Source organism: Lethenteron reissneri, chromosome 37 (assembly GCF_015708825.2).
Source record: "Lethenteron reissneri isolate LAM-NWPU_2019-01 chromosome 37, ASM1570882v1, whole genome shotgun sequence".
Taxonomy (NCBI): Eukaryota; Metazoa; Chordata; class Hyperoartia; order Petromyzontiformes; family Petromyzontidae; genus Lethenteron; species Lethenteron reissneri.
Genome location: NC_083815.1, coordinates 3006918 through 3022380, shown reverse-complemented (window position 1 = coordinate 3022380; position 15463 = coordinate 3006918). Strand labels below are relative to the sequence as shown.

General features: G+C 46.4%; 1 protein-coding gene across 1 annotated transcript in view; it reads left to right on the top strand.

Moving 5' to 3' along the window:
* The window catches only part of LOC133351463 (lysoplasmalogenase TMEM86B-like), a 39793-nt gene that overhangs the window by 15928 nt on the left and 8402 nt on the right, over positions 1-15463 (top strand). The window contains exon 2 of the mRNA XM_061566692.1: positions 9108-9294. Within this exon, the coding sequence (XP_061422676.1) occupies positions 9108-9294 (187 nt within the window). The remainder of the gene's footprint in view (positions 1-9107; positions 9295-15463) is intronic.

Here is a 15463-nt window from a genome sequence, read left to right as displayed (position 1 = left end):
CATAAAAAAATAAGTATTTTAAACATTCATATTTATATGCTATGTTTCGGCTTGGGGGGCGGGATAGGGTGCCAACTCACCTTGTGTCTCGATCGAGCCTCCCTGAAACTTGGTATCTTGAGGATAAAATAATTGCCACAGAATGGCTATAACAAGTTAAGATGAAGGGTTACAAATAAGTGAACTTCTTTTATATTTTACACATGCACACGCTGTCAAGACGTTGATGGCACAACACATCACCATGCCTTCCTTCTGCTTGAGCTTACATTTGTTGCAAAGTTGACATTTGGCCGTTAAGGTCTGCTTTTTCAATCTCATCTCCACCCGCATCTGGCTTTAGGTTGACCCATCATAACCTGCCCTCGTCCACTCTGCACCTTCCCATTATAACCTCGTTTCCCATAAAATCTTCAACGCTTTTCTCCCGCATTATGTTATCAACTTGCAAATTGCCTGCCCTATCCTTATATGATCTTAATACCATTTTCTGCATACAACTACATCAAAAACCCATGGGGTTATTTCCTCGTTGCTTTGTTAAAGTCCAGCTGGCTTACCCATACAGCAGCACTGGTGAAGGCAATTCTGATTAACAGAGCCAGGTGCCACGGTAGCGAGGTGTTAACTACCACACCTGGTATGCAGGAGGGCATAGGTTCGATCCCGATCCTGACGCCTGTGTAGTGACATAGAATCGGCCACGTAGCAGCACAGCGCTGGCTGCTGGCAGGGAAGGGGATCTGCAGCTTGCAGCAGCCCTGACTCATAGCAGGCACGTGATAGACCAGAGAGGGATCTAAGCGAAAGGTTACGGAAGGGGCACATCGAGAACCCGCGAGAAGGTTCCAGAAGGGGGGCGTGGCCGGGGCGGAGCCAGGCCACGCCCCCCAGTATAAGAGGGGCCCCGGGAGGGGACCTCGGGGCTGTCGCTGGAGTGGGATCCCGTCGTGCTGCTGCTAGTAGTCTTCACCATCTCGGCGTCGCCAGTCAGGCAGCCTACCAACTGTCCTGACTGGGAACTTTAGTTACTAAGTGTTTGCTGTCAGGCTGTGTTAATGATCAAGAGTGCCTCCTACTATTAGTGTCTCTGAGTCAGTCACTACACCTGTATATTTGGAGTTTGCATGTCTCTCTCCCCATGGTCGCATGGTTTTTCTCCAGCTCCTCTGGTTTTTTCTCTCCACATTTAGAGTCAACGTGTGTTTAGAGTATTTGGCTGCTATCCATTTCCATGTGACAAGCCGCTTCGTTGGGCTTTCATTTGTGATGGCCAGGTCGCTTCTGAAAAAAAAGCTACATAGCTCAGTGGGCCTTACCAGTGTAACAGCTCCAGACTCGAACTTTAGAGGTTTATTTTATTGCACATAATTGTAGCTTAGGACCACGTCGTCATGCGATAATGCCAACGTGGAGATTGTATGACCGAGCAGACAGTGACGACGTCAAGACAGCGACGACGGCCCGAGTCCCTCTCCACAGCCACGAACATCTCTTCTGGCCCTGCTTTTATCCTGGTGAATTCTCTGGGGGAAATTTCCCCAGCTGTCTATTTTGGACACGCTGGGGGATTTCCCAACAAAGGACCTCTGGGGAATTTCCCAACCAATGACCTCTGGGAAATTTCACAACCAAGGACCTCTGAGGAATTTCACAACCAAGGACCTCTGGGGAATTTCACAACCAAGGACCTCTGGGAAATTTCACAACCAAGGACCTCTGGGAAATTTCACAACCAAGGACCTCTGAGGAATTTCACAACCAAGGACCTCTGGGAAATTTCACAACCAAGGACCTCTGGGAAATTTCACAACCAAGGACCTCTGGGAAATTTCACAACCAAGGACCTCTGGGGAATTTCACAACCAAGGACCTCTGGGGGATTTCACAACCAAGGACACTCTGGGGGATTTCCCAACCAAGGACCTCTGGGGAATTTCCCAACCAAGGCCCTCCGGACTTGCTGGCGCGTTGTCTTTGCATCCAGCCTGGCTGACACCCTGTCTTCTCCACACCCAGACTTGCTGACACAGTCTTTACACCTGGTAAAACGAATAGTTTCGTTTGAGTTTAGTTCTGATTTGTACCATTGTAGCTGCAGAGCAGCTGATCTGCAGCACACAATGATGATCCATAACATGGGCAAAACCTGTTCTGTACCCGTGGGACTGTTGGGACTGAGGACGCAACGCCTCCCCGCCAGCACGTGGAGCAAAACGTCATGCCGAATACACGCCACGCGGCACAACCGCAAAAACCTACGCAACAGGATATGGGTCGTGGCATGTTGCCACTGCGGTGTAATGGTTATGCACCACTGGACTTGCAATCTAGAGGTGGCCTGGCCGAAGTGGATCTCTCCAGAACTCCCTCTGGCAGTGTTATGAGCGAGCAATTGCAGGGCTGCGCATTTACCTTCAAGTACAAATGGGTTTCTAACGATGTGCAAGGAAACGATTTTTCTTCTTCAGTGGATGGGATATCTCCAACGTGCTGGGAATCCTGTTTTCGAGTGGGGAGAAAAAAAAGCGGTTTGGCAGGATAATTGCATTATTAAGTCTTCGCATCCGAAAGCAACATTTCCTGTTGCTTTGAAACATCTGGTCGAGCAGGACGATCTATTGTGTCGTCAGTTTTAGTTTTTTTTTTAGTTGATTTCATTCGCAGCGTTTAATAAATCCGCACCGTTCCACTCCCGTGGGATGTGCTTTAAATGTTGGGCTCACCCGCAATGGCACCATGCATGAAACAGGCAATGTCGACTACTGCGAAGAAACTACATTGTTAGCCAAGCGTAGTGTCGCAAAATCCACTGACTGTGCTGTGCTACCAAGTCCATGTTGCTTGCTTTCACCAGTGCTGACCGGCATTGTGATTAAGATGTGTTTGTCAATTCATAATCAACTTTTTTTGGGTTTAGATCGCGTTATTTATAAATGTGTCGTAACCCTCCACCACCCGACACGGCCAATCAGTAAAAAAAAAGTGTCACGTTGACAAAAGACAAATAGTTCACTGCTTTACCCCACCGGTGTGTTGAAGCGTGAAACCACAACATTTACAATTTGAGTACGACGTTTCGCTGGTAATTGCATCCAGCATCATCGGGCAGTTCGCCAGAATGGTGAGGCTCTGCTCTGTGATTATGAATAATATTGGTCGCGAAAGCCTACGTGTTAACATGTGTTTATCAAGTTGCGTGTTATGGCCAAAGTCTTTGACGCTTTCGACTTTCTGCCAGAACACACAGCTGCAGCCGCTGCGAGCACAGTCGTCATGGGACGTCCAAGATCTCTGCCTTAACACCCGACAAGCATCGCACCAACTTGGCTGACGTCTTCCCCTTGCTTGGGAGGCTTGTGCAGACCAGTCCAATGCCTGTCCTCAGGAAACCGGTCTTAATCTACCCTACGCTTGTGCCCTTCTCACCGCAACCTTTCTAGACTGACGGTATCTACAACACTCGTCATATGCCACGTCCCCTTTCGGTCTCACGCATTGCCTATATCCTGTCTTGCCACAACAACAAAAAAACTCTTAACATCCGTCTCACACACGGTTGCTCAAATGACAACAGCTCTTTGAATTGCTTACAATTCCAGCTCTCCGACCCATACACTCGGAGTGTGGTGGAGTTGCTGTACAGTCGAATAACCCCCCACTATCCGCACGGCATGGGGAGGCCCTCATCCAGCAGTGGATGAATACAAGCGCTGTACATGTACACATTATCGCCAGAGGTTCAGCGAGCCACTGGTTTGTGAGAAACAAAAAATACGCAAACAATATCTCTCCTCTCCACGCAAAAAAAGAAGAGCACTTTTTATTTTCACATCCCATCGGCCATCACGGCCTTCTGGGGAGTAGACGTTTTTTTCGGCCAGCATTATTGGTTCAACGCAAGCAAAAAATACTCTGGACCGGTTGCAACATTTCAGTGTGTCTCATCGGTAAAGTAAGGCTCGCTTCAACCAAATGCTGGTGGGTGTTGTGTTTGTGAAAGTCGTGACCCCTCCGGATGTCTCGGAGACACGTGTTCGTAATCAGGGGTGGAATGCGTCCCTCCATCAACCGTCAGCAAAAATCTCTCTAACATCCTTTCCTCCCATTGCTTGTACTGTATGAGAGTCACAGTTTACACAACACTGCATTAATTAATGGAGGGGTTACGGTGGCGAGATGTTAACTACCTTGCCTAGTATACAGGAGGTCGTGAGTTCGATCCCGACCCTGACGCCTGTTGTATATTTGGAGTTTGCGTGATCTCTCTCTACACATTTAAAGTCAACGTGTGTTTAGAGTATTTGGCTGCTATCCATTTCCACGTGACAAGCCGCTTCGTTGGGCTATCATTTGTGATGGCCACGTTGCTTCTGACAAAAGAGCTACATAGCTCAGTGGGCCGTACCTGGTAAAATAAAATAAAAAATTGTTTAGGCGTGTTTATAATATTGCCCTGTACCACAGTGTAGGTTTTGTGGCACACTCGAAATGAAGGACGTGGGCAGGTGCTCCAAATCGATGGCAAGCACATGTATTTATTGTAGTTAATATCAATCTTGTGAAGAACCGCACCGTCACTCTGTAAAATGCAACAGCGCGTGTTACACGCAGCATTTCTTCCGAGTCGCCATTAACCACGTGGCTGGTTTACACGTGCGGTTATTCATTAACCCTGCCAGCCACCTACAGGCCCAACTCAGTCATCACATGCTGCTGTACACACTTGCATTGATGCACTGCACAGCACATCAGGACCTTCACAGAACCACACTTTACTCCCTTGCTGCACAAGGATATAATTAAAAGAGTGATTAATTCCTAATGTGCCACAGTTTTCTCCTCTGTGCCTGTAGAGCGAGCACGAGCGATGTGTTTTCGGGTTGAACAGAGTCATGCTCTCTAATGAGGCCTGACCGTTTCGCTCTACGTGCTGGTGACTTCTCCAGGAGCTGAGTTCGAGAATTAAAGAAGCTTCCCAAACAGCTCCTGGAGTTCTCGCGAAAATATCAAATTCCCGTGTAAACCTCCCAAACCCACCCCGTGTCACGTCGAGTGGAACGTCGGACGTGACACAACATTTACAATCTGGGTACGACGTTTTGTCAGTAATTACAATCAGCATCATCAGGCCACAGCCAGATTGTAATAATTGGCAAAACGTCGTACCCAGATTGTAAATGTTGTGGATTTGCTCTCCAACACACCAGTGTGCTGTACTAGTAACGAATTGGCACGTTCTGTTTACGTGAGAAACCTCACGAATTTTCTGTGTTTAACGACACATTTATATTTACGCGATCTAACCCAGAACACCTGCATTATGAGTGAAATGTGCATGTCGCGTGCAGTTGCCCGATAGTCTGTGTGGATCGCCAGGGGTGTGTGGGTGTGTGCCGTGAGATGAGTGGTGCAGTGGTTACCGCACTGCGCTTCTGACCAAGCGTCCCGAGTTAGATTCCCGGCCCAGGTTCACGTCAGTGGCGAGTGGCGGAGTCTCATGCCTGTTTATTGTTGGCCTCCCCTGGGTCGACTCAGCCTCAAATGAGTACCTGGTGCAGTGTAAACATCGCCATTGGGGAGGTGCTGGCCACTCACCCCTTCGTGTGCCGTGTCGGCTTTCATAGGTACTCGCTAAACAGCACTTGCCCCACAAGTCTGTTAAGGCTACACGGGTGATCTTTGGCATTTTCAATCAATCCCTTAAGCCAAAGACCGCCTCGTGTGGACTTTCAACTGTATACTGAACGCAAAATAATACCGTCATCATGCTCTGCAGCGCTACTGGGGATTATATTGCGTTACGTATTTGAAAGTTTTCCATTTAGTTTAATAACGACCCATTAATAAGAGAGAGATTGAGGAACCTTGCCCTATGATACGCTAGTTCACATTCACCAGCAGTGCTTTATAACAACCCGGCCTGACGATTCTCATGAGGCACTGAATTTGGAAATCGGTCCAGAGTTTGTTTGTTATCGAACCACTGCTGCTGGGAAGGAAATAAAAAACGTGTAAAAAAACACCCACCCACTAGCAATATATTTATTACGTACAGAGACATATGAGAAGGACGTATTTCGTCCGCAACAGGGGATGTTATATTGACCTTGGGTAACACGTGGTGATAAAAAAACCCTGCTTTGTTGACCCAGTGGCAATAGCAAACAGTTGGTCAAGTCCCAACTGTTTCAACATAACTTTCCTACTCTCGTGTTTTCCCTCTTTTCCCACGTGGCTTTTTCCTCTCAATAAGAGCTCCACAAAACATCACTTCAAATTGTAGGCCCTGGTAAAAAAAAAACAACCCAAGCCGGGGATAAGCAAACAATGAAAGTTGGGCTGGGTGACATGCCACACGGATAAGGCCTACAGAGAGTCAAAAGGTAGGGAAATCACTAGCCTCTGTGGTTAGGGCAGAGGCTAGTACGTACTGGTGTGCTGTTGGCTAGTTTTGTTAGGGTTAGTTATGATTACGGGTAGGGCTAGTGTTGGGCAATGGTTAGGATTAGGGTTAGAGTTTAGCACCGGGGTCTGTTGGACTGATACGTTTAAGGGTCGGGTTCGTGTTTGGTTGGGTAGTGTGGTGAGAGTCCAGTGTATTTTTAGTGTATGGTTGGCGACTTAGGGGTAGGCTATTACTCGTATCTCGTTCACTAGTAGCATTCACTTCTGTCCTCCAAAATCAAACAATTTGGCAACTCCACCTTTGTTATTTTTACCCCTGTGTGTTGTCACAGCGATGCTTTCTCAAAGTGGGCTCCGATTTATGTGTCCCTCTATTGAGCTTTCCCCCACGTTGACCTAAGTCTCCTTTGGCCGACCTCTTCAGCGCACTATTGTTCTGCATTGAACTGCATCACAACATTGCACAGTAGATGTGATGCTCCGATGCTTGTCTTCCAGAGGCGCCATGGTGGCCAGATGTTAACTACCTCGCCTGGTATGCAGGTTGTGGGTTAAATCCCAATCCTGGCGCCTGCTTGTATATTTGGAGTTTGCATGTCTCCCTCCCCGTGAGCGCGTGGATTTTTCTTCGGGTCCTCCTGTTCCTCCCTCCACGCGTTTAGTGGCTGTGGCTGCTATGAATGTCCACGTGATAAGCCACTTCGTTGAGCTATCATTTGTGGCCAGGTCGCTTCTGAAAAAGAGCTATATAGCTCAGTGGGCCTTCCCTGGTAAAATAAAAAGTTTAAATTTTCATTTAAAGCTTTCGTGACTGCAGGGATTCATATTCTTGGTTCTTTCGGTAAAGTCACATAGAAGGGAAAAAATATTATTTATTATTTTCCTTCTACGTGACTTTACCGAAAGAGCCAAGAATATAAAAAGTTTAGTTTAGACTTTGCAGCAGTGAGCGCTGGTGATTATTCTGTGCTGATGATTCCTAATGAGAATGAAACCGGTCCACAGTTGTCCATCTCTGGGGTCACTGCTGCTGGGCAGTTGGTCACATTTACTGAAATGTATTTTCACGGTGACCTCAGAGATAGGGACGACAACAGCCTTATTTAGGAACTATTGATGGTTGTGGGGGTGCAGATGGCGGGTGGGGGGCCCAGGGAGGGGGGAGATTGACCGCGATGAGTCACAATGTGAAAAAATCCGATGAGCTATGAAGCTCTTTTCACAGATGTCCAGAGTGCAAATTATAGGAAAGGTAGGCAAGTCACTAAAAGAAATAAGTATACACAAATGTATTGACAACAACTAACTCACAGCCACAACTCGCTTTTATTTTTTGATATTTAAAAAAAAACTGTAGATGGTTTGTAAACAATATATATTCTCAGTTTAACACGTAGGCTTTCGCGACCAATGTTATTCATAATCAACGATTTTTGGGTTTAGATCGCGTTTATTTATAAATGTGTCGTAACCCTCCACCACCCGACACGGCCAATCAGTAAAAAATGTGTCACGTTGACAAAGACAAATAGTTCACTGCTTTAGCCCACCGGTGTGTTGAAGCAATTGTGAATGTTGTTGCTTCAACACACCGGTGGGCTAAAGCAGTGAACTATTTGTCTTTGTCAACGTGACACATTTTTTACTGATTGGCCGTGTCGGGTGGTGGAGGGTTACGACACATTTATAAATAAACGCGATCTAAACCCAAAAATCGTTGATTATGAATATATATTCTCATTGTTTCGAATGTTCTACTGTTATGTTGTGTATTGAAGTGATGGTGCTTTTAGTGGCAGAACCGTGCCAAATTACAGAAAAAGATAATTGACTTGACCTGACTAAGAAATGAACATCCCATGTGTTCCGGTTGGTACTGAAGGTCGAGCTTCTTCATAAAGTGAAGGACGAAGATTGTAATCGCATCGCGCGCTTTCGGATGCATGCTTCTGCGGCCGTCTGGAACGATCTTTCTTCTGACATGAGGAAGCCACCGGAGCTATGCACGTTAAAATCTAGATTGAAAACTAATTTCTTAAAACTGCTTTTTTGTGATTAGTTTGTTGTCCTTCCCCAACACCTCCGATTAGCACGGTTGGCTAAGTACGTTGTGAAATAAGTTCAACGCACGTACATATTTCAGTGACTGATGAAGAGCTCCCGTCAGTCGCGCGAGGAGTTCCCCAACAATCTTCCAAGCAACGCGGAGCGAACCGTGGCAAACAACAAATACAAAAATTCAACAATTCCTGACACCACGTGGGCAACGGCTCGAAAATCTCGTGGAAGCGCTGTTTTTCCTCACGTGCACGCGCACCGCTTGGCGTGTGTGTGTGCACGCGCGTGTGTGTGTGTGTGCACGCGTGTGTGTGTGTATGTGTGGGGAGCGGTAGTCTAGCGGTTAGCACGCTGCGCTACAAATCCAGCCACCTGAGTTCGATTCCCGCTCATGGGCAACACCAGTGACGATTATCTGAACTGGTCCTAGACCTCCGCTAGGTCGACCCAGCCTCAAATTCCTACCTGGTGCGGTGTGTAAACACCGCCACTCGGGAGACAAACGCGACCGGGCGTGGTGCTGGCGACCCACCCCCTTGTGTGCCGTGCCAGCCTTCATAGGTGCTCGCTCACGGCATTTGCCCCAACGGTCCGTTAAGGCTACACGGGGGATCTTTGTTTGTGTGTTTGTGTTCCGTCAGTGGCTGCTCGCCTGCGTCGTGTCCCTGGTCGTCCGCTTCGGCTGGGGCTTCCCGGACGATCCCCTGGTGGCGTGGCGCTGCCTGCTCAAGTGTCTCCCCGTGCTGGCGCTCATCCCCTTCGCCCGGCAGCGCGGGGGGCCCGCGGGAGGACGCTGCGTCGCCCTCGGACTCGCCGCCTCCGTCGTGGGTCAGCGAGACGCCCACACGCCCCCCCCCGTCCATCTACCTACTGACCTACCCACACACCTGCCCCCACCCCCCCTTGAGCAATTGTTGGTACCGGTTCTGGCTCGCTTCCCGCTCGTCTGTGGTTTTCCCGAGCCTCTAAGGATCTAAGGAAATTGCGTGCGTGATAAATTTGTAACTTTCGCTTTTCACTTTGAAATACCCACCCGCCTGTCATACCCAACTGTCCATCTACATACCTATCTGCCAGCCTGCCTATTAATATACCTACTGACCCACATACATAGCTTTCAATATATCTACTGAACTATATATCTGATGCCTGTATATCTACCTGTCCATCAACCTTTCTACATGCCTACTCTTCTACACACATATGTGTATATCCATTGGCCTACCCAAATATCTGCCTACCTATTCACCTATATACCAGCCTGCCTACTCGCTTATAAATCTGCCCACACGTTCTATGTAGAATCCCATAGCCCAGACCTATGTTTTACAAACGAATTCCATCGGCTTGCGAAAACACCATGCTTGCTCACGCAATTTTGGGAAAAAAACGTATACTCGTTGAAATTCAACGGTGACAATTCAATAAGTCCATCCTCATAAAGGGGTTACATTCAATGGCTAATCATTTTAAAACATGTACGTATATGATAACACGACAGGGGGCTAACGCAATGATGTGGTTCTGCTAAGTCTAAACTAAACTATTTTTACTTTACCAGGTAAGGCCCACTGAGCTATATAGCTCTTTTCAGAAACGACCTGGCCACAAATGATAGCTCAACGTCGCAGCCAAAAAACGCATGACGTTGATTCTCAATGTGGAGGGAAAAACCAGAGGATTCAGAGAAAAATCCACGCGACCACGGGGAGAGAGCCATGCAAACGCCACATATACAGCAGCAGGCATGGTCTGGATTGAACCCATGACCGCCTGTATACCAGGCGTCGCGCCCACACATCAGAAATGCAGGCAATGCCATAATAATAATAGTACTGCCCTTTATTGAACAAACCATCATCTGTCTTTTAGCCGAAGTAGTCAGGGGGTACGACTCAGGGTCAGATTTGATGGGAACAAATTCCGTGGATTTTAATTGTAATGTTATTTTTACCTCCTGAGGAGTGCTCTTTCACTTGGAATCCACGGGTGGGTGGGGGGGGGTGATTATAAAACCAGGGTCGAGCCTGGTTAGTACAATACTTTAGGGCGCCGCGGTGGCGAGATGTTAACTACCCTCGCCTGGTATAGAGGAGTTCATGGGTTCGATGCCAACCCCAAAGCGTGTATATTTGGGGTTTGTGGTGTATCTCTCCCCGTGGCTGCATGTATTTTCTTCAAGGCCCCCCCGGTGCTAAGCCACTTTTGTGGTGGGCATGTCGCTTGTGAAAAATAGTTTTATATAACTCAGTGGGCTTTACCTGGTAAAATAAAAATAAAAAGTTTAGTTGAGTTCTTGAATGGAATGACTGCTGGAGAATAGCAGGCGCTGTAGTGTTGGGGCTGACTGCGAGGTGGCCGGGTGGATGGAAGTACAGCAATGGATTCTTGAATCTATCTGTGCGGAGCTTAGAGTGTTACCCGCTGTTATACGTTGGCGGGGCGGGAGGGAAGGGTTCTCCCACAAGAAGCCAAATTCTCGTAATTGGGATTGGCCAAACATCCCAATGTGGCAGAACCCTCCTGTCAAAGGGTCTTGAGACTCAGTGAGCTTTCTGAAGGTGAAATGCATTATCATCATTACAGTACTGGACTTCAAAGTGCATATCACATATTCGGGCACGATCACCGGTTATGTGTTCAGCTCTTCTTTTTTGTACTCTTGTAATCAGGCCATATAAATTCTGAATAGAATTACAATACCTTTGTTAGGCATTCAGCGGCCGATGTGATTACATTCATTGCGCTTTCACCTGTAGCAGATACTGTATCGTTATTTTCAGTCACTTGTCAATCGATCATTGGACGAACTTAACCTCACATACTTGTTGGCCATCGAGATAATCTTCACCATACTTCACCACGATGCTCAGTGTGGGTGAGTAAAAACCTTTTTAGTCATCCCTCTGCTGGAAATTGACAACTTGAACACTGGTGCCACGGATGCCTCAGCTATCAGATCTCACTTTCCGACCCACCCCTATACTGGGACATCTGTGAAAAAGAGCTTCAGGGCTCATCGAATTCCTCCAGGATAGATAAACACTCTGCTTCTCTCCACTCTTGTGCCTGCTCTACACCGTCTTTGTCACGTGTTGCGCTGGCTTATCAGTCGGTGTCATCACTTCCTCATCCAGTTTATCTTGGGGGCATCTTGAAAGGGACTGACCGGCTTCGTGCGTGACAAAGAAGAGTTCCCATACATACCCGGCACGCATGCGATGGCAAAATACGCTTTCAAATGTCTGAACAGATTGATTCCATAATCGATTTCTGTACCGCATTCCCACGTGCATCAATCAGTCCAAGCCTTAAACTATCTTAATTTTCCCGGGGAGTCTCCCATTCAGATACTAAAAAGGTTCAACCCGAGGGCTGCCACCGTTTAGCCAGGAGAAAGGCAGTCGCGCTTATCCTGATAGGCCAATAATACTGTCTAGTGTCCCCGTGTCCCTGTGTCCAGGTCCCTATGTGAATGGATCACAAGCGTGCACCACCAAGCCTACTAAATTAGTCATCCTTCAATTCGGATGTTTAATCATTTTAAACAGGACATGTCTCGCATCCTGGCCTTTTATGTTTACCAGAACACTCACGTTTTAAACAGCCTTCTAATGAGTCCCTCTTTTATTCTCGTGTACTGTATGAGTCACTCCGGGATGTTAGAAACGCAAACGACCAGCTCATGTTATATCCCATGGGTTTAAATATATTAGCATTTGATTGCGACCGGAGGAGCACTTGTGTTTATATCATAACTATAATAATCAGCAGCAGCAGCAGCAACAAGCAAAATATTTAGAAATAATAGACAATTGAGAAACTGCAACAGCTCCTCTGAGACTGCATGGAGCAAATGTTGTGAAACCCCATTCCCGTGGGCTTCAAAGTCCCGAAGCCTGGCTTGCTAGGAGAAGGTGGTCCAGCAAAATGTGGACTAATCTCCACCTGTTCCATCTGTGTGGGTTGGAGCGTTGCCCGCTGCCTTTACCACCCTCCCCGCACACGTGAGTTCTCGCATGGGTGCCCCCTCTTTCCTGACACGCGTATCGACACGATTTAATTTGGCGAGATGTTATCTCCCTCGCCTGCTATGCTGGAGGTCGTGGGTTTCGATCCCGGGACCCTGACGATGCCCGCTGTATATCTAGAATCCGTGTGTTTTCTCTCTTTCTCTCCGTGGTGGTTCGGGTGGATTTTTCGCCACATTTAGAATGAACACGCGTTTTAGTTTAGATTACTTGGCTGCTACAATAAAGCCCCACGTGTGGTGGTGTGGATAGTTCTGGTGGTGGCAGTGGCGGTGGTATGTGGTGGGTGTGGAGGAGCGGGTGGTCAGGATGCTGGTAGTGGTGTTGTTAGTGGGTGTGGAAGATGGTGGTGGTGGGATGGTTCTGGGAAAGGAAGTGAATTCAATGTTTTTTCTTTGTAGGGGGAGGAGTAGAAGTAGATATTTAGGGTGGTAGCAAACTGCTGTCTAGTTCAACTAATGGGCCTCGTGATTTCAGCTTTAAAAAATACCGAACATCTTCTGTCAGCTAATTTTGGAGACATGTCGGTGCATGCCCTTGCCTTGATCTCTGGTGGAAATTAAGCCAGAAAGAGGACAGAACACCGCCTATAATTATTCAACCTGAATACCATTCAGGCAGGACTGAATTAATGCCTCACCTTCACTGAAAACAAAACTTAATTATTCAGTCTGAGACAAACCTTAAACCATGTTGTAGTTTTATTTTATTTATGTTACTTTCATAGTTATACTCGACATTTTATCTCTGCCTCAGAAATGCATGGCAGGCAAATTCATTCATTTCATTTTAGTAAAATGGTGGTTAATTGGGCCCAGGATTGCACCCCCAACAACAAACGTTCCCACAATGCACTCTGCAAGCAATATTTAATAATTGTTATAAACTCATTTACAGTCAAAGTTAGAATATAAAAGTTAATGTTAGAATACAATCCAAATTAGATTGTAATCTAAATTTAACTTGTACACGGTAGGCAATAGCTACTACTAGTATAGCCAATTCAAAACTTGTCGTCAATTATTTTTAAAAATAGGATTCTCATCAGGCCCCATGGTGTTAAGCTAGTCTCCGGCCCTTATTAACTCTATCTCTTCGATGTCTGTTCATGTGCTAGAAAGAAGGCTCGTTGACCTCAACATCGCTGGTTATACTGTATATGCTTTCTTTTCGATTTAAAGCTTTCGTGACTGCAGGGATTCATCTTCTTGGTTCTTTCGGTAAAGTCACGTAGAAGGGAAATAATAAAATAATAAAAATAAAACCTAATAAAATAATATAATAAAATAATAAAATAAAATAATGTAATAAAATAATATCATAAAATAATATAATAATGTAATAAAATAATATATGTTTTCTTTTATTATTTTATTATTTCCCTTCTACGTGACTTTACCGAAAGAACCAAGAAGATATATGCTTTCTCTTAATGTCAGTGCTATTGACGAATGTGTCGAGTTTGATTCGGCTTAAACTATCAAGCCCCGCGGGATCTTTGGGCGTGACAAATCTCACCATGTTTACAGCCAGCAATGGAGGGGTGGATTTATAAAACTTCCCGTGCATTTTAGAATCTGTTGCGCCATGGAAATCGACTCGAATCTGCGACCTCTGGATTGCAAGTACTGTACATCGTGTCCTGGCCATTGCACCACGTAAAAGTCCGACATCTCGAATGTAGAATGTAATGCGTTAATAAGGGCGGTGATAACGAATATCGTTATGAAATACATTCCCAAATCAACTCCGGCAGGCTTAAATGTGATGTATCACACATCCATTTGTCAGCGCATGGAAATCTCGACAGATTTCCACTCCCCTCCAAATATCCACTCGAAGGGCTTTTTGCCATTTTTTATTATGTCCTCCCCACTCCCTTCTCCTCTCACATTACTGCCGCTAACTTGGGGTGAGTTGGTTAAGATGAAACCAGAAAGGGCGATGTAATGGATGGTGATTCGATTTCGACATTCATTTTACGCAGATCAAAACAACGCCTCTTGAGTTAGGCTGACTTCTTTGCCGATCACCATTTGCTGCATTCGCACCGGGAGCGAGGCAAACCAAGGCGTTCATTTAAGCAGAATGTGATTACTGTATTATAAAAACATTGCTTTAATTTGCTTTTTGTGTTTAGTTTGTTGGCCTTCCGCCCACAACTCCGACTAGCACGGTTGGCTATGTACGGTGCGAAAGAAGTTCTACATACATACACTGGCTCTTACCGCTTTCCAATTATTATTAATTTTCTCATTTCTCATAAGATATGTTTGTTCCAGTAAGAATTGATGCTGCTTCGGTGTTAATGGCCGTTGTCTTTAAGTAATTTCGGGTCATACCCAGGGGCTTCATTTTAGGTTCGTCTGTCCTGGCAAGTGACCCAGAACATATTTCTGCTCCCTGACACACCACATCCAGTATGCCCCTCGCTCTGGCTGTGGTCTACTAGTCACCTCCTCCAGCCGACAAGTTAGTGAGCAATTAAGCCCTGGATATACCTTGTAAATTGGTCACTCGGCCAATATGTTCGGCCATTCCTCCGATGAGCATGGTTGACTACGTACGGCGCGAAAGAAGTTCAACATACATACGTACGTGATGTGAGTTATTTTGCTTTTGGAACGAAGAGGAACCTGAACCCTAACCCTGACCCCGACCCAGCGACCACCCACAGCGTCAGTCGCTCACTAAGGACAATGGGATGCTAATAATTTAAGTCCGCTGAATCTGTGGGGACTTGGGCCACATACATTATTTTCTCGACACAGAATCAGTGGCAGGAGTTGGTTGTAAATCTTCATCACCGACCACATCTGCTTATCCAGACCACACACACTTACACACGGATACAAAAACATATCTCCGAAGCCTACACAGGCTATTTGGGGCAAGTGCTGTTAAAGCGGTGAAATACATACACGTACGGCAACACAGAGACGCGTGCGTGTGGAGAGGCACGAGAT